The sequence below is a fragment of the Sabethes cyaneus genome, chromosome 2 (assembly GCF_943734655.1).
Source record: "Sabethes cyaneus chromosome 2, idSabCyanKW18_F2, whole genome shotgun sequence".
Classification (NCBI taxonomy): Eukaryota; Metazoa; Arthropoda; class Insecta; order Diptera; family Culicidae; genus Sabethes; species Sabethes cyaneus.
Window position 1 is genome coordinate 22,986,769 of NC_071354.1, and position 24,864 is coordinate 23,011,632.

Consider the following 24,864-nt stretch of genomic DNA (forward strand, 5'->3'; position numbering starts at 1 on the left):
GCGTTATCGAGGACTCCTCTCCTTGCAAATGTTCCTGAATGTGTTCGTTGATTGATGTCAGGTTAACAAGCTCGTTATCATTATCGCAAAATGATGACTTTTCAGCGTTCCATAGAACCGATTAACTTCGATCACTATATCGACGGTACTATTCTCAACAGAGTGGACCATGTAATCGATCTTGATATGTATTCTATTGCATCCCAAATTTACCTTCCATGCTCAATACGTGTCGATTATATCTTTTTCGATTATCTAAATTTTCGACCATGTGATATTTTAAAGAATACATAAATGAGAAATGAATGAGACTGTTTCCAGGGTGATGGTATGGGGATATTTCTTCAAAAATTTGATGGTACCATTGCTATTCATTGAGCCGGGTGTTAAAATAAAAACTAAATATTATATCGATAATGTTTTGAAGAACCATTTGCTTCCCATCGTGAAAAAAATACTACAAGAGTGCACCATACTGCTTCCAACAAGATTCGGCAGTGTCTCACCAGCCAAAGGCTACACAGTAGAGTGTCCCAAAATATCACTATGTCAGAAAACCCGGGGGCTCACCCCTCAAATGACAGTTTAGGGTGTCACAACAAAACTTGTATATGGCGTCAACATTGGTCGACGCGATTTAGGGGTCGCACATTTGAGTTTTATGAAAAACTAACATTTTTTGGGAGTAAATTTAAAAAAATATTTTTAGTGGTATGTCTGGAGTCATATCTGGCTACAAAAATTTATTGAATTTAGCAAAATTTTAAAATTTTCGAAATTTCATTTAAATAAACATCAAAACAGGGTAGCGAACAGTGTCTCAGAGTAACGTAGCTATACTGTATAGATGGGAAATTTTCTGACGAACAACTTTGCCGAAGAAAGTATGTTCAAATATCGCTGAGATATTTACGATTTTATAAAGGCGGAACAAACCATATTTCTGAAATTTCTGTAATTTCTGATTTTGCTAGTGAAGAGTAACAAAAACCAGAACCAAACATTCAACCGAAGATAACAAATTCTTACTGCACACAGTGAACACAAGTAAATCTACAATGACACACTGGAATTTTTATATTAGCGCCTTTCTTGCGATTAATTCGCAGGTCCCCATTTCAAGGTCACATTCAACCGGTATTCGAACAACAAAAATGTAGCAATGCAAAGATGAGAAGCACTTGCACAAATACTAATAGCAGCGTGACATTTCCATCAATTTACACTTAGCCTGTTTCTATCGCCATTTTTCAGTGTCATTATCAAACCGACCACTGCTGGAAGAAATCACGGAGGCGCGTGGCAAGGTGTTTTTGCAACTTCACACAACAATAGGCAGTCAGCAGTCAGTCAGCTCGTCAGCAGCCGATGGTTCGCCGCGTTCCGGAGTTGGAATCCTGCTGTCCTAGTGCCTTCGTTTATGCAGCCCCGCTCAGTGCGAGTGCCAAAATCCGTTCGACCATACCAGAAATATAACAACAACATGTGATAATTCTATGCCGATGACCAACGACCGTAACTGTGATACCGAGATCAGCATTGGGAAGGAAGGATTTTTGTGATCATCAGTAGTTTTTTTTCAGTTCTTCCTGTAAGCGTGTGTGTATGTTAAAGTGGAGACAAACGTCTCAGCTGGCTCAAACGGCTAAAAGTGGAGCAGCTTTAGGTTAGATTTTTTTTTCGCAAGTTACTGAAGTACTAGTTTAACAAAATGAAACTATCGAAGTATGTTGATTGGTTACAAATTCGCGCCCTGCTCAAAAAGGATTACCTGGTACGGATTAGACAGCCGGTGAGTATTCTTTTTTTCTTCTTTTCATAAAATACATATAGTTAAACAAAGAACGTTCTGTTTGACAACACGTGGAAATTATAACAAAAACGGTTCGTTGGTTAAACATTACGAGACGTGCTAAACACAATTGTCACATTATATTTGCGATGCGTATTACAATTTAATCACGCTTGTCTCGCTTTAGAAATGGGCCCTAGTTTAAAATTTTGTCTGCGTCATTTTTTTCGTCATAACGTCAAAAAATCACAAAACTCTCAAAACAATTTTATCAGCATCTGTTGACGAGCTGTTAAGCCTGTCTCATCTGGAACGTTTTGCTGATAGCGGTGCACAGCATACTCTTGAAAATAGAATCAGTTTCTGCGCCAACATTAGCTGACCTTTCGGCGGAATCGCGAAAGATGGGCATACTTTCATGATGGTTTGCAATCAATCGCAAGCTCTAAATTGTAATCTTCCAAACGGCGAATGCCACATTCCTGTCTACAATGTATTGCTGTCGCCTGACTATAAATGAATGACCCATTTCCCGTGTTATCAATTCTAACGCCACTCTAATCGTGAAGAATGACACAGGCGCCACAGAGGCGATTTTTAGATTTTACAATAATTAAGAAAGCAATTAGTATTAAAACACAGAAGAAAATATACTTAATATTTGTATTTTTAGCTCCGCCTATGAATTAATTATCTTTGGCCAAATTGAGAGGACTGTTGGTTGAACTGCCGTTCATGAACGGTCGTTAACCTAACGAACTCTATCCAAACCTACTATAATTCCCTAATTTATAAGTTTACTGTCGACCTTTTATTTATGTGCGACAATTGTTCAATCCCCAAATACATTGATACAATTGAGCGAAAAATCGAATTTGTTCTCAATGTCTCAACAGGTTTTTACTGCAAGGTTTTGTGTGAACTTTTTACCGCAGCCAGTACTATTGATCTATTGTGCCCAGGTATTTGCTGTAATTTGTTTTGCATTTATATGCTATGCATTTCAATTGAGAGATCGATATGCTATTTATCAATTTTTAATGCGTGCTGTTGTGTTGCGTCGCTCCGATCTGCATAACTATTTTTATAAACCAAACTGTCCCTGACAGGTACGAAGATTGCATTTGGAGACGTCATGAAGTATGTTTACTATAATTGAAATTTAACGGTCATTCATAAATTATTTCACTCCCCGATAATTTCAATTTCTCAGCACTTTACGTATTTAGCTGAGATCGAATTCTTCAAAATGCATAAATGCACTCGATTATTCGGTAGACGCTGCACTGTGGTCCAGAAAGCCAAATTAGGTGGAAAAAATTGTTTACTCAGTAGTCGTTGATTTTAGACTATTTACGTCTTAGCAACATAATCTTGATTTAGGATGGCGCTTTTTTTGTCATGAGCTATTTTAGGGTGACCCTTAAATTAACCAAGATCCAGAAATTATCTTCAAAACGAAACAAGATAGAGCGATATTCACTGCAGCAATTTCATAGCTTGAAATATTTTGAGTAATATTGTAGAAGACGAAATCCTTCTATCTCAAACCGTTTCCATATTATGGCGATTTTCCTGAGTCAAGTTAGGGTGACCCTGCTATTTTGCGATTTTTCTCCATAACTTTTTTATTTTGCATTTCTCGCAAAACACTTCTTCAGATGACTTTTGAAGCTCAATAAGACGCAACTTTTGGTGAAAAAAGAAATTAGTTATCTATTTTACTTCTTCACTTATATTAAATTTTATGATAAAAATAGGCCGTTTTCAAATGTTAGTATCTCAGAAAGGTGCAGGCAGAATTAAAATCGGTTGATGGCGTTTGAAAGATCGTGATTTTTTGTGTATAATATCAAAAAATTGGAGAGTGGATTTTTTTCTATCTCAAATAAATCAACTTTGAATATGTGTGGTTTTAACATATTTAAGTATATAAAAGTAAACGAATTGCGCCATAACTCCGGAAGGCCTTGACTGTTCTTGATTAAACTTAGCGTACATGTTTCTTGACATAAGTAAATCAGTACAGGGGGTTGACAAAAGCGGGGCGGTCGCTGAAAATGGGAGCGGGAGGTACAAATAAGTAAAAGTGGCTGCGATCATCTTGCATTAAGGGGCGAACCAGCCACAGGCTGAAAACCTCTCAAATACAGAATAATAATAATAATAATATCTTGCATTTGGTCTGTTAGAAGTTGTACAAGTGGCTGGGAGATAAGATGAAGAGCGTGTGAAAAGATGGTAGGGTCACAACTACGGAAGTAGAACAATATAAGGAAGACTTTATGTCTCTTTCATTATCTTCGGAGAGACGTACACGTTGCTGTAGACAAAAGGGCCGCTGACCGAGAAGAGCTAATCAAGGGAAGGGGTAGATATGTCTAAATGAGGAAAAAAGCTTTGTTTTTTGTATTATGAGAATTTGCAAACTAAAACGTAGTGTTGTGAAGACCGCATTCGCGTGGTCCAATTTCTCTCACTATTTTCTTCTAACGAACACATATGCATGAGCGTTTCTTTCGGATTTCTTTGCTGATATTCTCATGCACTGCGACAAGTTTTTGCCATAGTGTATTTAGTTATCACCTCCCAGTTGGCCTCGAGGTATGATGCTGGTATGTTCGAATCCCGACTGGGAGAGGCTGTTAGAGTCAACAGGATCGTAGCAACTGGCCCTGCAATTGTCCTGCACTCTAACAGCTGGCTGCAAAGTCTGTCGTATAAAAAAAACAGAAGGTCAAGTTTCGATAACGGAATGTAGCACCTAGGCTTTGCCATGCTCTGCTATTTAGTTATCAGCTACGGTCGTTGCTTACGCTCGTCATTGCAACCCAGTAGTTGATACCTATCATCGCTCGCATTGGCCCGCACACTTACCCGCCTGTGTAAGCGAGGGTGTAAAATGAAGAAGAAAAGTAAAATCCGTATCCATACATCCTAGTGTGCCGCTCGTGCTCACGACCTATGTACAGCTCGTGAGCTTTGGATTCGCGGGCGGGATGTGTAGAAAGTTAATATGAGGCTGTACACTCGCGAGTGTGCAGGTAGCAGAATGTATATCGGAGACGAATGAATCTAATGATTTAAAGTCTCCGTTAACAAATAAAAAACGAACGAACGCAGAATGTATGCACACAGTGCCAGCAGTTGTTTGGCGTAGGCTTGCGTCAGTGCAGTACGCTTTGGATGCTATGCTTTTCACACACGCTCGCCTGTGATTTTTAACCTTATCGAAAACAAATGTACAAGTGGCTGAAAGACAAAAGAATGGTGGCCTCTGATGAAAAGGGAGGTGGGAATCACGGAAATCCCCGTCGCGGGTAGAAAACTATTTAAACTTCTCATTCGGTAGTTCCACTCCATGATACTATGAAACACATATGATTTCATTACTTTGTCTACCATTCCCTCTGTTTATTGGAAAGTCTACCGTTTTTAATGTCTAACCTCATTATAAAGTTCAAGTCAACAAACATGAGGTTAAGTTTATACATTCTCTTTTAGATTTGGACCACTCACACAACTTATAACGGTTTAAATGCAATATAATTACAGCCACTTTTACTTATTTGTACCTCCCGCTCCCGTTTTCAGCGACCACCCCGCTTTAGTCAACTCCCTGTACTGATTTACTTATGTCAAGAAACATGTACGCTAAGTTTAATCAAGAACAGTCAAGGCCTTCCGGAGTTACGGCGCAACTCGTTTACTTTTATATACTTAAATATGTTAAAACCACACATATTCAAAGTTGATTTATTTGAGATAGAAAAAAATCCACTCTCCAATTTTTTGATATTATGCACAAAAAATCACGATCTTTCAAACGCAATCAACCGATTTTAATTCTGCCTGCACCTTTCTGAGATACTAACATTTGAAAACGGCCTATTTTTATCATAAAATTTAATATAAGTGTAGAAGTAAAATAGATAGCCAATTTCTTTTTTCACCAAAAGTTGCGTCTTATTGAGCTTCAAAAGTCATCTGAAGAAGTGTTTTGCGAGAAATGCAAAATAAAAAAGTTATGGAGAAAAATCGCAAAATAGCAGGGTCACCCTAACTTGACTCAGGAAAATCGCCCTAATATGGAAACGGTTCGAGATAGAAGGATTTTGTCTTCTACAATATTACTCAAAATATTTCAAGCTATAAAATTACTGCAGTGAATATCGCTCTATCTTGTTTCGTTTTGAAGATAATTTCTGGATCTTGGTTAATTTAAGGGTCACCCTAAAATAGCTCATGCCAAAAAAAGCCCCATCCTAAATCAAGATTTTGTTGCTAAGACGTAAATAGTCTAAAATCAACGACTACTGAGTAAACAATTTTTTCCACCTAATTTGGCTTTCTGGACCATAGTGCGCTGATTGCGTCTCGAATTTCGACTCATAAAACCCAAATTCTATTCCCAAACTTCAAATCTGTAATTTCTCCCATACCCGAAAAATGCATCCTGTGGAATCAGCATTTTTCATATGAACGATCCAACATTAACAATCGTTCGACTTATTCATCTTAGATGCACCGTTAACAATAATTGTTAACTGGTAATTATTGGTTAACAATAATTGTTAATGATAATTATTACCATCCACTTGAGCCACCAGTGCGCAATCCCTGTGGCATCGGCATTGGTGACGTAATTGATTGCAGTCAAATTGCTCATAAAAACGAACGTTTTTCTTCTACTTTCGACGTTTCGATTTGTATTAAATCTTTATCAAGGATTAGAAAATTTTCGTTTTTCGTCTAGTGGCTCTATCTAGTAATTGATTGCGGTGCATTTGGTAGTGCATACTTATGTTTTTGGATTTACTTTGATCGGCTGGACGCGCTTCATGTTGGTGCCTAGAGTGATTTATGACCCGCCGTCATACATAAACACGATCCATACTTTATTTACTACTTTATTTTACTACAAAAGTTCAATTCAACGGACAAAGTAGTCTAAGTCCCCCTAACAAAAAAAAACTTTATTTCGAGTTTTTAAAAGAATTTTATCCTTGTATACTAAGGGATTGTCCACGGTTCTGAAACGGCTCCTCTTGTGAAACACCCAGCATTTTTGACGTGTTTATTAAACTAGCACTACCAAATTACTACCAACGTGTCGTCTCATTGTATTCTAGCTTTTGAGCAAACAACAATCAAAATACAGCTTATAGAATGTTTTGTAGGAAATATGTTCGAAAAAAATGACCGAAAAAGTTTTTCAGAATGTTTTGGAATTGATTTTTTTGTTTATCAAATAGAATAGAAAAAGGCAGTAACACGCTTATAACCTTAGTTTTGGACCTCTATTTCATCACACAGACAAGTTTTAAGTATTTTTCTACTCAAAAAATATTATATAAATTTTTACAAACTGGCGTCCGCCCCGATTGTGAAACAGTTAAGTTTTCCGGGTATGAAAAATCCAGAAAATCGATTATTCAATACTTTAATGATCACAAACATTTTCAACGCACTTTTCAGGCACATGAGAGCGAAATCCGCATATTTGAAATCTCAAACTGCCTGTTTTTACATGCATTGATTACAATTCAGATTTGGATGTTTAAATGAAGGAACTGATAAATTACTTTGCATTTAAGGTATTATCCGCTAATAAATGAATGTAGTGTTTTATTTTCATTTTATATTACATTATTTTCTTCTTTATTTTTATTTTCTTTTATGGATTGTTTGAAGTGTTTCACAACCGGGGATACTTTTTTGTGGTCAAAAAATACTATGTCTCCCAATTTCGCTATAACTTTTTTGTTTCAAGCGAAAAATATATGCTGTCTTTAGCAAAAAGATACGTAGGTCTTCAATCTTTCAAATGCTTTAAAGAGATTCGAAATTTCAAAAGCAACGACCAAAAAACAAAACCTGTTTCACAACCGGGGACATTCCCCTACTTATAGCCGTGTCTGAACGATACAGTTCCTCTGAATCAGCAATCATCGATGATCGTGAGATTGAATAACTTTGGGTTAATATAAATGGAGGTTACGGTTCTATCTGTCTTGTCGTTGGGGCCATCCATATACCACGTGGACAGCTTGGAGGGGGGTGGGGGGTATGAAAATGTCCACGCTTGTCCACGGAAGTGGGGGAGAGGGTTTTTAAAATGTTCACGTGGACAATTTTTTTTTTTTTCATAAAAAGAAATAGAAGAAATATGGAATTAATTATATATTTAGGGGTCAATCCCGGCGTAGTGGTTAGCATTCACACCTCTCACGCCGAGGACCCGGGTTCAAATCCCAATCCCGCATAAGTCACGAATGACCTAAGCTGTTAAAATGAAATCAAACAAAAAAAATTATATATTAGCATTAACCAAATAAAGCTTTATCTTCTGAGGCATATGTTGGCGTAAACACGTGAGCCGAGCATTATGAGAGCAGATATCTGGCATAAATCTTGTTGAAAAGATTAAACCTGCGTTAGTGCACATAGATGGTAATTGCCCAACCTGAAAGTTGAAGTAATGCAATAATAAAGATATTATAATTTTTTTACAATCATTGCCTCTTTTGGAAAATGACAAAGGTTACGAAAGTATACCCGAAGCCTTCGTTCTCATTCTAAGAGGTGTCACAGAATTAGACCCACGAATATTCATTTACCAGTCACGCGACTCATTTATCATTTAGGTCGCACTTGCACCCAATGTGGATTACCTTTTGCCACAAAATCAAATGCAGAATTCCACAAAAAGGGCATTCATGGGCAGCGTATTTCCAAAAAGATTCGCCTTCAAAAAAGTAAACGAACCACATCGCGTCGGAAAGGTCGTGCGCTGTGTAGAAGTAGACGGCCAGACTGAGGTGTTCTGGGACAGGGATACTCTGGACAGAGAAGAATAATCGAGCGAAAGTCAAGCTGAAACGGACTTTATTCCAGTCGATTATAATTTGCAGTAGACAAGATCACAAGACTCAAAATTCGTATACATTGTATCGAGGCCATTATACTGGAGCTTCCGTTCACGTAAGCTTTTTTAATAAATACTGCATAAATCAAGTTGAAAACAAAATTTAGCACCACGCTTTTCTGTTTCGTTAAATTTTACATAAGAAAAAAAATGTCCACGTGGATAAACAGTGGAGGGGGGTGGGGGTTGAGTCAATGTCCACGCTTGTCCATGAAGGGGGACGGGGGCGTTCAAAATTGGTATTTTTCTGTCCACGTGGTATCTGGATGGCCCCGTATATATATTCCGCCGGTTTTTTCTGCTTCACCGAAGTGCGTTGAGCGTCATATAGAATCTGCATTCACGACATCCGAGAAACTAGGATTATTAGGCTTTCATTTACTGTTCAGTAATTATAACCAACCCAGCCTTCGTTGAAATTGGCGTGCTTCTTAAAGAGTTGAAATCGAGCATACTAGCTCAAACAGTCTAGCTGCAAACAGTCCACTCGTTGATGGTGTGGCAAATCTCGACATGCAGCAGATAAATCTATTTACGAATAACCGTGACCGGGCCTTGGCCTTGGCATTTGCTAATGTCAATGTAGTGCGATGTGATGCAACCAGCTGAAGCTGTTATCAAGGTTGATCCATAACATCCTCCAGTACTTGTTACGCTTAGCTGTCCGCCCCTCATTCGATACAAAGAGGTACTTGAGGAACGTGAGTTCTATTTCTACCGCACTGATTTTACTGGTCTGTGCGAAGCTATGCGTTCAACGGATTGGTCGTTCCTGGATGGGCTGAATCCCTTTTCAACCAACAGCTTTTATCGTTCTTTCGCGAATTCGTCCCTCGACGCAGGCCAAAGCGGATAAAACCTTGGTCAAATTCATGGCTTCGTCGTTTAAAACCAAACAAGAATTTGTTAGAGCCAGTCGTCGATACAGAATCCATAACCGCCATCTTTACTCGAGATATGTTTCCTAAAAGCAACATGATCTTAAACAAAATCCCAAACGTTTTTGGTCACCGGTTAACGAGAAACGCAAGGGAACTGGACTTTCTGCTCAAATGTCGTTTGGTGATGAATCTGTCAGCAATACTGAAGTCATCTTTCAGTTTTTTGCTCAGCAGTGTGCTCGGTAGTAGTAGTACTTCAGTCCTTGAAGTTCAGGCACCTTTGAAGTTCGTTTCTGCAAACGTGTGCGATATAAACATAACTAGTTTCACGCAAAATGAAGTTGAAGTTGCTTTGAAACAGTTGAAATCATCGGCATCCTCCGGGCCTGATGGAATACCTTCGATTATACTGAAGAATTGCGCATCTACTCTTTCGAAACCTTTACAGATTATCATTAACTTGTAGGTAAAAGGGTTCTACTTATATCGATGAGAGCATTTGAGACTTACCGTATCCCAGGGGGCTGTCTGACTGATCGAATTCAAACGGAGTAACTTTCCCCAGACGCTTGGCGGGTCCTGGTGGCTCGGACCGGGATCTACGACGGGGGGGTGCTTTTGTTGGCACTTCACAGGACACTGGTAAAAACCGTGGTGGCTCGGACCGGGATCGACGACGGGATGGTAGTTGTTTTGCACTTCACAGGACACTGATAAAAACCGCGTAGTCTGGTGCGATTTTCTGGCACAATAATCTCCCACTTGCACGGACGGGTATTGAGGCACGGATTAGCTGAATTATATCCTATCGGGTTTGAACGCGGTCACACGATTTTCGGAGCACTTCCTGAATAATTATGTGGTGGGGACTTGTCCCAGGCCACGCATACGCTTTTCGATTCACACACGATGGTATCCTCAACTCCCTTTTGCCGCCACGTTGAAACCGCATGTCAAACTCAAAACCGACTCGAGGTGCGATCTTTACGGCACGTTAGATCGCCTTGCTTGCCCGAATACCAAAAGCCCTGATCTAGTTGCCGTCCTAAGGCAACTCCCTCTTGCAGGTTTCAGCCGAACTCTCAAGCGTTACGCGATCTCTCTTCCGTACAATGGATCTCGCCCGATGATACTCCGGTTACGGTTGAGAAACGAAATCGATTCTGGTTTCCCGGATCTCACTCGTTCGGTCCGTACAATGGAGCCATTGGTAACCGCGGCGTCTCGAGAGGGAATTTTATTTTAAAAATTAACATTTTTTTCCTACCTCCTAACATGCAAATACAAAATACAATGTTTACAACTATTTACATTTACTATGGGACGTGGTCACATGTTACAAACTCTCGTTTTTTTTCAGGAAACATTCCCTGTGTGCTGGAAAAGATCCTGCATCTTTCCTGTGTTCAAAAAGAGAAACAAAAACGATATTGTCAATTATCGTGGAAGTACGTCGCTTTGAGCTGGCTCGAAATCATTTCAGATCTTAAAGTGTTGCACATGCACACCACAACTGATCGGTATGACTCTTTTCCTGGTCGCTCGATTAGCACAAATCTGGTGTCTACAACATATGGAAGGTGGAGCACAGGTCGATACGGTGTATATCGACATCAAAGCTGCGTTTGATCGTGTTGTCTACACCATACTGCTAGCAAAAATCCTTCCTTGAAAACCGCTGTCTTTCTGTAAAATTGGGGAGCACTGAGTCTTGCAACTTCCTCCGGAGTACCTCAGGGCAGCAACGTCGGTCCCTTGCTATTTTCGCTGTATTACAACCATGTTACGGCATGTTACTTTCTCCAGGATGTAGAATTGTGTACGCTGATGACCTCATGTTTTATGTTTGGTGTGTATGCAACCGGCTCTCTATCAGCGTTGGCAAGTGCTCCGTAATCAGTTACAGCCGAATGAAGCACCAATCCAATACAGTTATTCCATTTTGTTATTCTATAGGATACCGAACTTACATTCCAGGATCATTACAGCAGCAGCATTTCCAAAACAAAACAGGCAGGAAAGCCAAGATTAGTTTTGCCTTACAGGAGTTAGACAAAATGATCAGAACAGACAAAATTTTGACGAAATTTAAATGGCCATAACTTCTACAAAATAAGACATTTTTAGATGAAACCAATTCCATTCGACAGAAAAAAAATTCTAGCTTTTTTCTAAGATATCTTAATATTTGCAATAGCCAGTGGACACCAAAGCCACTGTACACTACTCCGTACACCTGTCGAGATGTGAACCGATCCGGAGATGGCGACCGTCATAACGTCCACTCCTTCACAGTCACCCTCGCAGGGTTCTGCCATCCTTAATGCTTCTCCATGTTCTTTGACTGTCCACTTTTCTTGCACCTATCATGTATCGATCCAGAGATGGCGGCCGTCATGACTTCCATCTCTTCACGGCTGCCCTCGCAGGGTTTCTGTCCAAGCTTGGTTTGCTCCGTCGCGCTCGTCACTCCACCTCCGATGCGTCTGTCGAGACAACGCCTACCGGGATTGGTAGTTAGCTGGTCGTTTCTCCACTGTCGTTGCAGTTGCAACATAATCTGTGCTACAACACCGGTGACGGCATTCCACACGCTCTACTCCCGACACATTTTGCTCACTATGTTCTCCACCGTGAGGGTGGCATCTCGCTTCGCATCGCAGCAAATTGGGGACATTCAAAAACCACATGCCGACGTCGCGGCGTACCCGAAACGGTGCAGGTATTGCCTGAAGCAACCGTGACCCGAGAGAAACTGCGTCAGGTAAAACCCGACTTCTCCAACCTTCCTGTTCAACCAGGTTGACAGAACCGATATGAGCCTGTACGTCCATCTACCATTCGCACCGTACCATACTCTTGCTGCTATTTGCTCAGCGATTCTTCTCTCGCCAGCTTCCGGGTTCCTCTGGTGTTTCTTGGTCCGTAGCAGTCCTTATCTTCCACGAGCATAATGCCGATGGGGATCATTCCAGCGATTACACATACTGCCCCCGACGATATTGTTCTACACGCACTGGCGACTCTTACAGCCATAAGTCGGAAGGTACTATTCAGCTTCACGCGATTCCGCTTCGACCGTAGTGCTGCGATTCAGGCTGGACCTCCATACCGCAGTATCGACGATGGTACACTAGCCAGCAGCCTCCGCTTACTACTACTCGGCCCGTAACTATTCGGCATGATTCTGGATATCGCATTGATAGCCTTCGTCGCCTTCTCACAGGCGTAGTCGATGTGGCAGTTGAAGGTCAATCGGTCCTCTATCATTACTCCCAGATGCTTGACCGCGGACACTGAAGTAATAATGTGCTCTCCGATATGTGTGTGTTATTTGTTAGTTGTTTAGGACTCTTTAAGATATTTTTAATCTGGTATCAAAATTATTTAATTTTCAGATCAAAATTATTACAAAATTATTATTATATAAATATCCTTTTAAAGAGAGAAAAATTATCAAAAACTACTATTTTTGGACCAACAACCAACCTAACCAAGAAAAGGTCACATTTAAGGCCAAATTAAAAAAAATAATCTGAAAATAAAAAATTTGAACAAATTGGGAGGAATTTTGATAATTTTTTTCATGTTCACAGTTTAAGGATTTGAATGAATTCATCTTAAAGTGCATGATCCATTCATTCCATATCAGCCGGGAATTCCAAATAGTAATTTGAGTCTTCCTTAGCATCATTGGAAAACACTGCAATGCGATAATACGAGTATACAATAAATCAACTATTTGCCCAATTCCAGTGGATGACAATCGTCCAGTACCTGTGGCCCTGTCTAATCTTCCTGTCGCTGTACATCCTGAGAAACCGTTTCAAGGCAGTTGAAATCGCCGACTGTCAGTTCCCGACTCGGCAGCTGCAGAACAATGGCATCCTACCGTTCTTCCAGTCGTACGTGTGCACCTTCGAAAATGACTGCAGCAGCCCGCAGCAGTTCGAGTCCGCCGGCTCCTATGAACGAGCCCCCGTAACCCCGATACTGGACATCATTCAGATCTTTCTAGATACACCCGCCATTTACGATCCGGTGATAAAGCTACCACAGGAGAAAAATCTCATCGGAACGATCATTTCCATCGTGACGAGCTCACGATTTAAGGAAATAGAGCGTAAGTAGCCTTCGCTACTAAACTACCTAAAAACTTTTAAATGAAAATGTCTGAAAACTTTCAGGAAATGCCGATAGACTAGTCAGTATGTTCCCGGAAATCCAAGCCATGGTTGGGGCGGATTTCAACATTGAAAAACTGTTTGCCGACGATCGGACGTTTTCCGATTCGGGCAAGATTTTGTGTGGCAAACCGTTTCCCAGAAGCGATAACATTCGCTTTATCAACAACGTGCTCTACTCGCAGGATTTTAACGGTGCAGACCCGGACGAGCTGGCGGCATTGCCAACGGCTTACTGCAAGCAGCTCTATCGGGATGTTACGAATAGTAATAATGGGAAGATCACGTGGAAGACGCTGAAACCGATTCTGCAGGGGAAAATTCTGTACGGACCTGCTAATGAAAGGAATGACGAAATCGTGAAGTTTGTAAGTTGGATGAAGTTTAATTCTTTTAGTTATGGGTTGTAACAAATGTGTTTGTTTCAGGCAAATCAAACCTTCGTTGATATGGGACGGTTGCGTGACTTTTTCAAAGCTTTGAGTACCACCGTACAAATGCTGCACACAGATGAATCGTTCAGAGCAAGCTTCGTAAATCTGATCGAGTTAGCTAAGTCGCCCCTAGTTCAAACCATTACCGGTGGTAATGTCAACATTGCACTGATTGAATCTCTGCTGAATGGAATTCTAAATGAAAAAACTGTGGAACAGTTCCTCACGACGATCGCCAATATTTTCGAGTGCTTCTCATCGGACCGTTTCGTGTCTGTTGAATCAGAAGCTGCACTGGAGGAGGAGGCCTTCAAACTGAACCAGAAAAAGTTGTTCTTTGCTGGTTTGGTTTTCGAAAATAGTACTATTCCAAATCAGATTCCGTACAAAATCCGAATGAGAACCGATGATACTCCGGTTACGGTTGAGAAACGAAATCGATTCTGGTTTCCCGGACCGGAGTCAAGCTTCGAACTGGACATGCGCTACCATCGCGGTTTCATCCAGATTCAACATGCCGTTGATGTGGGTATCATTAAGGCGATGAAGCGGGAAAAGGTTGAAGCTGAAAAAAAGATTTTGGAAAGCTTGTCCGCTGATATGGGTTTCGGGTTCGGTGATATGGACACAGACGATGCGGATGACGAGGAAACTGAAAGCACGACCGTTGCCGGCAGTAGTACGACGGAGGATCTTGACTCACTGTATGATAACCTAAGTAAACAGGTTAACATTTCTCAATCGGATCTGAACAGATTCAGCAACAAATCCGCGCTGGAAGATTTTCTGAATTTCAACGATGGCGACGAGCAAGATGAATTTGATGAGGAGGAGCCGCTGAGCTCTTCTAATGCAACGTCCGCTAACACAACGGAAGCACCCAAGGTTCGGCGCAAACGAGCACCTCAGTTTGGCTTATTAAGCCTCTTCCTGGGTGGGGATTCCGCGAAAAAGAACAACGAAATCAACTACGACGTTTCTAAAGAGAAGTTTTACACTAAAGAATTTCCCTATCCGAAATTCGTAAAAGATAAGTGAGTATTTGTGAAACAATTTACTAAAAGTTTTATTGGAAAATAATAATTTATTTTTTCACAGCTTCAAGAAAGGCTTATACTTGGCACAGTCCATACAGATGTGCTTCTTCATGGCACTAATTGTGCACGTTTCCAATTCCGTCCGGCAAAAAATCTGGATGAAAGAAAGTGGCAATATTATGGTAATATTACGAATGAATGTGTCAATTTTAGGAAGCTAAAAAATTGTTCTAATTCCAGTTGATGCGTTCGATGGGCCTGAAAGCCAACTCGGACTCCATTTCCTGGGCCATTACAACGATGATCGAGCTTTGCATCGTATTTGTGCTCAGTCTAATCATTCTGTACAGCGGTGGAATCCTGCTACATTCCAGCAAAATATTCCTTTTCGTTTATCTCCTGGTATTCGGCCTTTGTTTGATGGCCTTCTGCTATATGTGTTCGATGTTTTTCTCGTCCGCTAGTATTGGATCCGTTTCGACGGTTATTTTGTTCCTTACGACATTCCTACCGTATATTATAATCATCTCGCTGGGGGCTGTGCTGAGCACTGGGTGGAGATTTGTGGCCGTAAGTTTCGATGCAACCTCGTAAGCATAGCTTTTACAGTAACATTGGTCCTTTCTTTTCGACAGAGTTTGTCTTTCTCAACGGCATTCTGCTATGCCTGGCGGCATATTATGCGAATGGAACTCCAATATCGTAGCGCTGATTTTGTTTCCGCTTTTAGTGGCTCGATAGAGGAAAATGATTTGATGTTTGGAATAATACTAATGCTGTTAGATACTGTGATCTATTTCGTAATAGGATTAATATATGAGAAATTCACGAATGGTACGTTAATTTCGTGTCAAATTCAGAGAAATAACAATAAAAATTATTTATATTATAGAGGATACAACGTTCCACCAAGTCAACAGGGCCAAATTGGACAAGAATGTGGGTGCCGAACTGCGCAACGTTGATGTCATCTATGACAACAAGAAAAAGGCGCTGAATAACGTATCAATAACGTTCAAAAGGGACGAGGTCACCTGCCTACTCGGTCGCAATGGAGCCGGAAAGAGTACCATCATGTAAGAAACAACTACAAAACATTAAAGCACATTACGTACTAACGCTTTTGTTTTCAGTAAACTTTTAACCGGTCAGATCCTGCCGGTAGAGGGTGACGTTCAGCTACCGCTGGACTACGACCTCATTTCGGGGCTGCGAAATAACGCCGAAAAGATTGGCCTGTGCTCACAGAGTAACATCCTCATTCCTAACCTGACAACCAAAGAACATCTACAGCTGTACGCTCGCATTAAACTGACCAAGGGTTTCGAAACGGAAATCCAACGAACACTGGATAACCTTAAGATGGGCAAATACCAGCACTACCACGCATCCGAACTGTCCGGGGGTTTCAAGCGAAGGCTGTGCATAGCAATCGCCTTCCTCGGTTCTCCCAATCTCGTAATTCTGGATGAACCGTGTAGCAGTGTGGACACCAAAGCCCGGAAGTACATTTGGGAGTTGATTCAGACGCTGCGAAAAGACCGGGCGGTGATCCTGGCTACTCATCACCTGGACGAAGCCGAATCGTTGAGTGATAAGGTTGTGATACTGGAAAATGTAAGTTGATCGAAATGAGCAAATGCCTCTAGTCATTGGACTGTCCCAAAATAACATTTTATCACACGTTTTTTAGGAGCTAAAGCTCCAAATGGTATCCAAAGGTGAAAGAAGCAAACTTTTCTAAGATATGAACTCTGAACTCAACTTGTCTTCTTGTAATTTATTAATTTTTGAACAAATTTTTTTTTACATTTACTTAATTCTTCACTTGACTATTAAAGACTACACAAAAATTGCCACACTTAACATTGGCACGTTTCGTTTACACGAGTCGACAAATCGTTCGTGTAAGTAAGAAACAATTTCCTATCATCCGCAATAGTCCCATATTGCTACCTTGCGGGACACTCGAGATGTAGGTGAATTGTGAAGAATCACAAAAACCAAGCTTCTCGCGCACTAGTACTCTACTACTAGTAGCACAAGTACGAGCTCAGCCATTGCATTAATACACCGAGCCGGAAAAGTTTACGCAGCAGCATTGTATAATCAATCCGGTCAAAAACTGCCTTCAAGTCCACGTAAATTACGTCAAATTGCTTCTTATTCTCTATTTGCGTAATACAGCTCGAACTAAATTCCATTAAGTTTGTACAAACAAAACGACTAGGCAATTCGAGGTTACTATGTGGCATACGATGTCCGTTGGTTGGAAAATACTGAGGTGAAAAGGGTCTTCGTCGAACAACTCCTGAGCCACAGAGGTCCCGTCTTGCGGAACTTTTGAAGAACAATAGATAGGCATCAAGAACGCCTCCATCACAATGAGTATCGAAATCCACGGATTTCAGATGACACGTGGAAGATGGTCGATAAACGGAAAAATGCGGAAGCCAGTATTGAGCGGACACGAACCAGAGCGGTTAAGACAGCAGTAGTCCATCAACGAAACGATACGCCGTGTCTGAGACTGTTAAAAAATCTTGCAGACGGTACAAAAGAGCCTGGGTCAACTCTAGTTGCGAAAGGAAAAAGGGCCGCCCCCATGTTGAATATCAGGCAAGAAAGACCACTTGCTTGTCGAACTCCCCTGCGAGATTGCAATGGATCGATTGTCGGATCCCGAGATTCTTACACTGCAATGGATCCCATCTATCGTTGCCATGATAAGTCCAGTAAGCTTATCCGGTAAGTCGTTTTCGTCCAGAATTTTCCTCAGCTCTCGTCGGTTTACACTATCAAATGCGGCTTTGAAATCAATGAACAGGTGATGCGTGGGGACTCGAAATTCGCGGCACTTCTGGAGGAAGCTCGTTGTTATAAGCGAAATCTTAATTGGAGTCATTGATAGTAAACTAAATCGAGGATCGACTTGAAACCCTTTGACAATGAAGTAATTACATGAACTATCTTGGCAGCCCGACAACGCTGGAAGATGATCGGACCAAGACTGCGATAGACTCATGGATCAGGAAGGCCCGCCTTACCGGCTAAAACACGAATTTTCAATTTAGGCGTGAAATCCGTCCTGCATATCGGCGGAGTCAACGCGAAAACTGCAGGTCTCTGTTAACTGTTGCCTGCGATACATCATTCGGGCTTAATGGCCTCGCACTTGGAACTTCAGTTCGGAACGCCATCGTCAATCGGCCGGTAAAAAGAGAGAGAGATACGGGAGCCTGGGTGATGGTTGATCGGACATACTTTAAGGAGAGTAGCTTAGCTGGTGATGCAAACCTCTCCTGGCGGCAGATGCATCAACAAACTTCTCCCGGTATTATTTAATCAGTGTCACTGGGCAATGAAGTGCTTTTTCCGCAGATTCAATGCGCTGATAAACAGGTTGACTACAATGGAAAGGAGAGTTCTTTAAGACCTCATTGCGGATGTGATTATCCGTGATTTTTTCTATCAACCAGGAAACGGTAATGTCAGACTAAATAGTCTAAAGGCATCGCTGATTAACACATACTGGATTTTTGTTTCAGAATCCCGAGGATTCCTATTTCATATAAAAGGAATTCCTTTACCGAGTTATAGGTATCCTGAGGTTATAGGTTATAGGTTTGCCTTTTGGATTCTCACACAAGAATCCTGGTTATAAGTAAGGCATTCTGTACGAATCTTATGCAGGATTGTTATATACGATTCCAATGCGAGGAATCCCAGAGAATCCGGAACTGGAGACTTTCTAGGTTCAAAAGAGTTGAGTGCCCAGTTGATTGAAGCCTCCGTAAACTGTCACGTCCTAGTGGTCACTGTCGAACCAGGGTGTTCATAAGAACTTCCAATGTTTCCCTCGTAATAACAGTGAGATACCCATTCTCTTTTATCAATTGTCCTTGGCCATTGCTGTGCTTCTTGGGCAACGCTGTTTGGAGTCACATAGTCTCAGATAGAATCTGGATGTATTCGTAAAACTTGACTCTAGACTTCCTTTTGGCCTTACGAAGCTCTGCGTTGTATTTGGTGATAGATGTCCTGTAAGCCTCCGAATTGGATTTGATCTTAGCCCTGTTGAATAAACGCCTATCTTCACGACGAAGATTCCTGAACGTTTCATTCCACTGTGGCGATGGCACGTCACGGAAGACTGTCCGTGTATCTAATGGGCAGTTCACGGCGACGGCATCAATAACCCTACTTTGAAGGTCATTAGCTGTAACGTCCAGTTCAACTGATGTGCATATATTAATATGATAGCAGTTCCGAGAGTTAACCAAATGTTCCCTGAAAGAACACCCGTTGGTTTTCTGTAAGTTTCTGTATTGTTCTCTGCTAAGAGAGTTTCCCTCAATGTCAAAAATGATATTTCTATGGTCTGATAAACTAGGTTCATCAGAAACATGCCAGTTTTTGACCTTCTCAGGTATGGAAGTACTACACAGGGCAAAGTCTTGGTGTTTGATGGATCCCCATTGGAAACCGTGCGAACCCTCACCGACATACCACGAGCAGGTGATTGCGGGAGGTTACTCCACACGTACCTTCGCTGCTCCTGACTCCTCGCCTAATCGGCAGTTGGTTATACCTTGGCCAATCTGTCGTATTTAAGCCTTGCCGAATAGAATGTTCAGTATGAAGCCTTGCTTGACAATTTAGTTGGCAAACAGCGGGACTATCTCTAAGGACGGTGTTCCCTATCACGCTGCGACGGAGCACACGCCAAGCTTGTGTAGAGAGACCATCATTCTAATTTTGGACGAAGACGGAGACGAAAATTTCTCTAGGTCAAGGTATCCACGCTGGTCAGAAAATACCCCACGTTTAGGCGTCGCGAGGTTCTTCATGGTGTGGGGTCTAAAACTTTTCTAAAACACACTAAATTGTATGCATTGGTTCTGGCAGCTGCTGAACTTTGGCCGTATGGCTGGAGACTCCAGTTTTTGGCAGCTTCCTGTGTCTATCCCTCACTGAGATACGGCATTTTTTGAACAACGGAGTGAGCAACACGAGACGACTTTGTTGCCCTAACGTCGTCTGGTCGCGTCACCGGATCGGTAAAATTGTCGGTAAGACCCGGCTCGGTGAACTTAATATTAGCAAAGACACTGAAGATCTTCCTTCGTTCGATCAATTGCACGCCTTTCCTCGGAATCGAGCGCAATGGAGCCCTCCGACTCCATTTGCTCCGGCATTTTAGGACGGCCGGTGTCAAGAGTTTCAATTTTTGTTTCAAAGAGATCCATTAAAGTTTCAAAAGTTGCTAGTGAAAGAAGAGTCCGCCGCATCAGAGCTCAGCATGATGCGGTAAGGGCAGATTACTAGGGTGGGCGCCCTGGTACTCCACCGGCTCCGTTTGCGGTTGGATATTTGCAGAACCTCTTCCCACCATTCATTCCACGGGACGGGTCTCAGAACATCTTAGTTTAGGGGTTTATCCATTCAAATCTATACTTAATTGCCATGAATAACAGCTTTTATAATCATCCTCCATTTAGGGGTTTTGGACCATCTACTCTGGTCAGAAATGTCATAGAAATGTTTGCTTCGAACGCTTTTATTTATAAACCAAGTAACTTGACAGTGTTATTATGGGAAAGCCTATTAGTCATGCTACATTTACCTAAACAAAACCCAATCATTGCACAGGGACAAGCAATCATGGAGCAAAGCCATGAAGAATTGAAGAACCGCTTCACAAATACTCTATACGTGGATATCACTCTTAAGGGTCTAACCGAAAACGACAGATCCACTGTCATATCCGAAATTAGTATGACCTTAGATCGACAGGAAAACGTTCGATACGAAGTATCCAAGTTACCAGGAAATAAACTCCAGTACAAACTCGAGTACACGGGAACTACTCCGTCCGATGTAGAGTAAGTGTTTCTTAACGAATTTCATTTTTTTTTCGGCTAATTTTTCCCATTCCTCACAGCCTACAACCCCTATTCAACCAACTAAATCAGTACCAAGAGAAAACCCTCATCCTCAAGTACGACCTGAAGAACGAAAACCTGCTGAACATTTTCAACGACGTCAACGGCCGCGAAACGATTCCGTCCAAGATCGGCGAGCCGGAAATTATGTCCGCAAATGGTCACGACACACACGAGTCCAAACCCATCGAACGGCAGCAAAGTACACGCCAAATACTGCAAAGCCTGCTACGGAAGCGGTTCCTGCATTTCCGCCGCAATTACCGGTTGCTCATCTGTCTGCTGGTTCTTCCAACGCTTTTCGAAATCATCGCTATGTTCTTCATGACTATCCGCCCGCCGGGTGAATACGATGCAGTGCTTAATCTATCGCGCCAGTTGTATGCCGGTAGTGCTGAGTTTTACTCTAGGAATGGCAATGGAACAAGCTACCAGAAGCAGATTGATGCAAACATCCTGGAAAATTGTAACAACGAAAATTGCTACCTATTTAACAGCTCCGGGGATGCCTTCCGGTGGCTTTTACGAACAAATTCCGAATTTGTTCAGCGACGGTACGGCGGATTGACGAACCAAAAAGAAAAGCACTTCGTTTGGTATAACAATAAAGGATATCACTCCATGCCTATCTGGATGAATATGTTGGATTCTGCTATGCTGCAAGCTGAAATGGGAAACAATAGCTACAGCATCAATACCATTAACCATCCTTTGCAAATCGAAGAAGACGAACTGACGCTGTCCTCAATGTAAGTTCCGTTATGGTTCTCTTAACTTAACGACAGCATACTAATTTTGAATTCACAGTCTACAGCAGGTTGCCGACGCTGGAATTTCGTTGATCCTTTTGCTGTCATTCAGTTTGGTTCTGGCTGGAGCATCAGTTTATATTGTTAGCGAACGAACCCGCGGGGAGAAGATGCAGCAACGACTTGCCGGCGTGAAACTTCGCCACTACTGGGGAGTGACCTACTTGTGGGATGCTATGGTTTGACAGCTCTCCTGTAGATTTAAATAGCAGCACAGATTAAGTTTCTCCCTTTCACAGATATACCTGATCGCCTTAGCCCTTGCGGTAATCGTTTTCCTCGCCTTTGGCATTCCGGCATACGTTGACAAGGACCAACTGTGCGGTGTATGTCTGCTGTTGCTCTTCTACGGATTCGCTTCCATTCCAGCGGTGCATTTGTTCGAAAAGCTGTTCAACGATGCCAGCTTTGCCAACATGTCCCTCTTCTGTTTGAACGTAATCACCGCCCTGGGAACCCTAACGATCATCATTCTGTTCGACGTTCTGGGTGAATCGGACACCACCGAACATTTCCGCAACTTCCTGAACCGTGCATTCCTGATCTTCCCACAGCACGCGCTTGCCGATGGTTTGATCGAGCTCTCGAAAAACTACATTCAAGCGGCAATCTTCAAACGGTACTACATCGATACCTACAAACCACTGTTCACTTTACTAGAGCCGCACCTGATCGCACTGGCCACCATGGGAATTCTCTTCATGATTCTCAACACTTTCGTCGAGAACAAGACCCTTCAGAAATTCTTCCTGGAAGTGGAATCATCCCAGATGCCGGTTTACGAACTGAAATCCGTCCGATCAGAGGAAGCCATAATGAACGGAAATGGAAAGAAGAAATCCCTAACGGCTGATCAGATTCTTTCCGTTGATCACTTGACCAAACGATACCGGCAGGGTGATGCGGTTGTGAACGACGTATCCTTCAAGATACATTACGGCGAGTGTTTCGGATTGCTCGGAACCAACGGGGCCGGGAAATCGACTATTTTCTCGATTCTTTCTGGAGAAAAGCTTCAAAGCAGCGGAAGTTTCTGCTTCTTTTCTTCAGTATGTTTTGTAATTTCTACATTTACAGAATAGTATTGTTAATGATTTTTTTAAATTGCAGAATGGCCTGTCGTATTGTCCGCAAAGCGACTTTCTCGATCCGCTGCTTACCGTTGAAGAGGTTATCGAATTTTACGGAAAGCTCCGTAATGTTGAAAACATCGATAAGGTTAGTTGTGTTTTCTTGTAAATATCTTCGATTGAAAATAATGTCAAACATTTTTTTACCAGCTGGTAATCGAAACTCTCCGAGAGTACCACTTGGAACCCTACAAGCGGCTGCTGGTAAGAAATCTAAGCGGTGGCAACCGACGCAAACTATGCGTCGCTGTGTCCTGTTATGGAAACACCGATATTATCCTGATGGATGAACCTACCAGCGACATGGATCCGGTGACCAGAGCCATCGTTTATCGCACAATCGAGCGACTGAACAGCCAGAACCGCTCGATTCTACTCACATCCCACAGCATCTCGGAAATCGATCACATCTGTCAACGGATAGCCATCCTTAAGGATGGCCACATGCTAACGGTGGATACGCCGGAAAACCTTACCGAACGATACGGTAATAGTTACCTGATCACCATTCACTTGGAGGAAAACCGTGAGGTCGATCTGGTTCGGGTAAGTAACTGCAATCATTTCGCGATACTCTCAGTAACTAAACTTAAAAATTTACAGATGATCAAGCGCGAGTTCAACATCAGCCAAGAATTGGTTCACAACAAAAACTCGCTACAGTTTGTGTGCAAAGTGCAGCCGGAGCGAAAGCAGGTCGGCGCTGAAAAGTTGCACAAAAATAGTCAGGTTACGATTAACCTGAACAACAACACAATCGATTCCAGCCCGGCGCTGGCGAGTAGCATAAGTGCCCTAGTTTTAAAACTGCACCAGTTTGCGCACAACAATCGGCTGCGATACACGGTGACGAGGTGTTTGTTAGATCAGGTACAAAAAAACCACCTTTCTGGTGAAACTAAACTTTATATACCTAACTATTAATCCCAATTACTTCCTTTCAGGTGTTTGAAACTGTCCTTCAAAATCACGAAGAGGAACACACCAACGCGGGATTCGTTGAACAGTGATACCATCTTAATTCGCTCAATTCCATACAAACAACAGGTTAAGTTACTTACTACTAAGCTGGTTTCTAGAAATAAACTATGGACTTAAACTAATTATTCCAATGATGTTTCAATCACCTTATCATAAATATGTGTCCACGTCAGCCGGTAAAGTTAGGATTGTTTGGCGTTGTCTAACTGCCAAGATATTGAAAAATTTACAGCTTTTCAATTTAATATCCACCTACTGTGAAATTGGAGTGATTTGTTAAAGTTCATTTCCATCTGCCCTTGGTCTTTGCGAGGTTTACTATGAGACCTGCTGCATTGGAGCTGTCGCAGAAATCATCAAGCTTGCTCTGCATACCGAATTCAGGGTAATCCACATTTTAGCTTACTATAAATAATCCACAATAGTACTATGATCCACACTTGATCGGAAGCACAGAATCCAGCTTGCTGCTGCCGGAGAGTAATGTCAATCTTTGGGAATCGACTAAGGATCACCTTGGAGTGTAGGTACTTTTAGAGTGATACAGAGCAACATGATGCCGAACAAGTTCCCAAAACTAAAAATTAAAAGTAAAAGGGTAATACTTCCTCAATAAATGTTTACTGAAAAGTTTCTGAGATGTAGCACATTCACATTCACATTAGGCTCGCGACTGGACGTTTTCCGGTTAAACATCAAAACATCGGAGCATATGGTCTTAAATTTATGTCTAATGCACATAG

At 41.8% G+C, this 24,864-nt stretch overlaps 1 protein-coding gene across 4 annotated transcripts in view; it reads left to right on the top strand.

Annotated features, from left to right (window-relative positions):
• Window positions 1-24,239, top strand: part of LOC128733691 (retinal-specific phospholipid-transporting ATPase ABCA4) — a 62,929-nt gene extending 38,690 nt beyond the window's left edge. For all 4 annotated transcript variants that reach the window (XM_053827454.1, XM_053827455.1, XM_053827456.1 and 1 more), the window contains 17 exons: window positions 1,255-1,792; window positions 13,358-13,724; window positions 13,789-14,153; window positions 14,214-15,253; window positions 15,318-15,438; window positions 15,497-15,826; window positions 15,892-16,090; window positions 16,149-16,332; window positions 16,390-16,873; window positions 20,909-21,141; window positions 21,201-21,950; window positions 22,009-22,189; window positions 22,250-23,059; window positions 23,121-23,228; window positions 23,291-23,686; window positions 23,744-24,010; window positions 24,085-24,239. In XM_053827454.1, coding sequence (XP_053683429.1) covers window positions 1,712-1,792; window positions 13,358-13,724; window positions 13,789-14,153; window positions 14,214-15,253; window positions 15,318-15,438; window positions 15,497-15,826; window positions 15,892-16,090; window positions 16,149-16,332; window positions 16,390-16,873; window positions 20,909-21,141; window positions 21,201-21,950; window positions 22,009-22,189; window positions 22,250-23,059; window positions 23,121-23,228; window positions 23,291-23,686; window positions 23,744-24,010; window positions 24,085-24,150 — 5,982 coding nt within the window. In that variant the 5' untranslated portion in view covers window positions 1,255-1,711 and the 3' untranslated portion in view covers window positions 24,151-24,239. The remainder of the gene's footprint in view (window positions 1-1,254; window positions 1,793-13,357; window positions 13,725-13,788; window positions 14,154-14,213; window positions 15,254-15,317; window positions 15,439-15,496; window positions 15,827-15,891; window positions 16,091-16,148; window positions 16,333-16,389; window positions 16,874-20,908; window positions 21,142-21,200; window positions 21,951-22,008; window positions 22,190-22,249; window positions 23,060-23,120; window positions 23,229-23,290; window positions 23,687-23,743; window positions 24,011-24,084) is intronic.
• The last annotated feature ends 625 nt before the right edge of the window (window positions 24,240-24,864 follow it).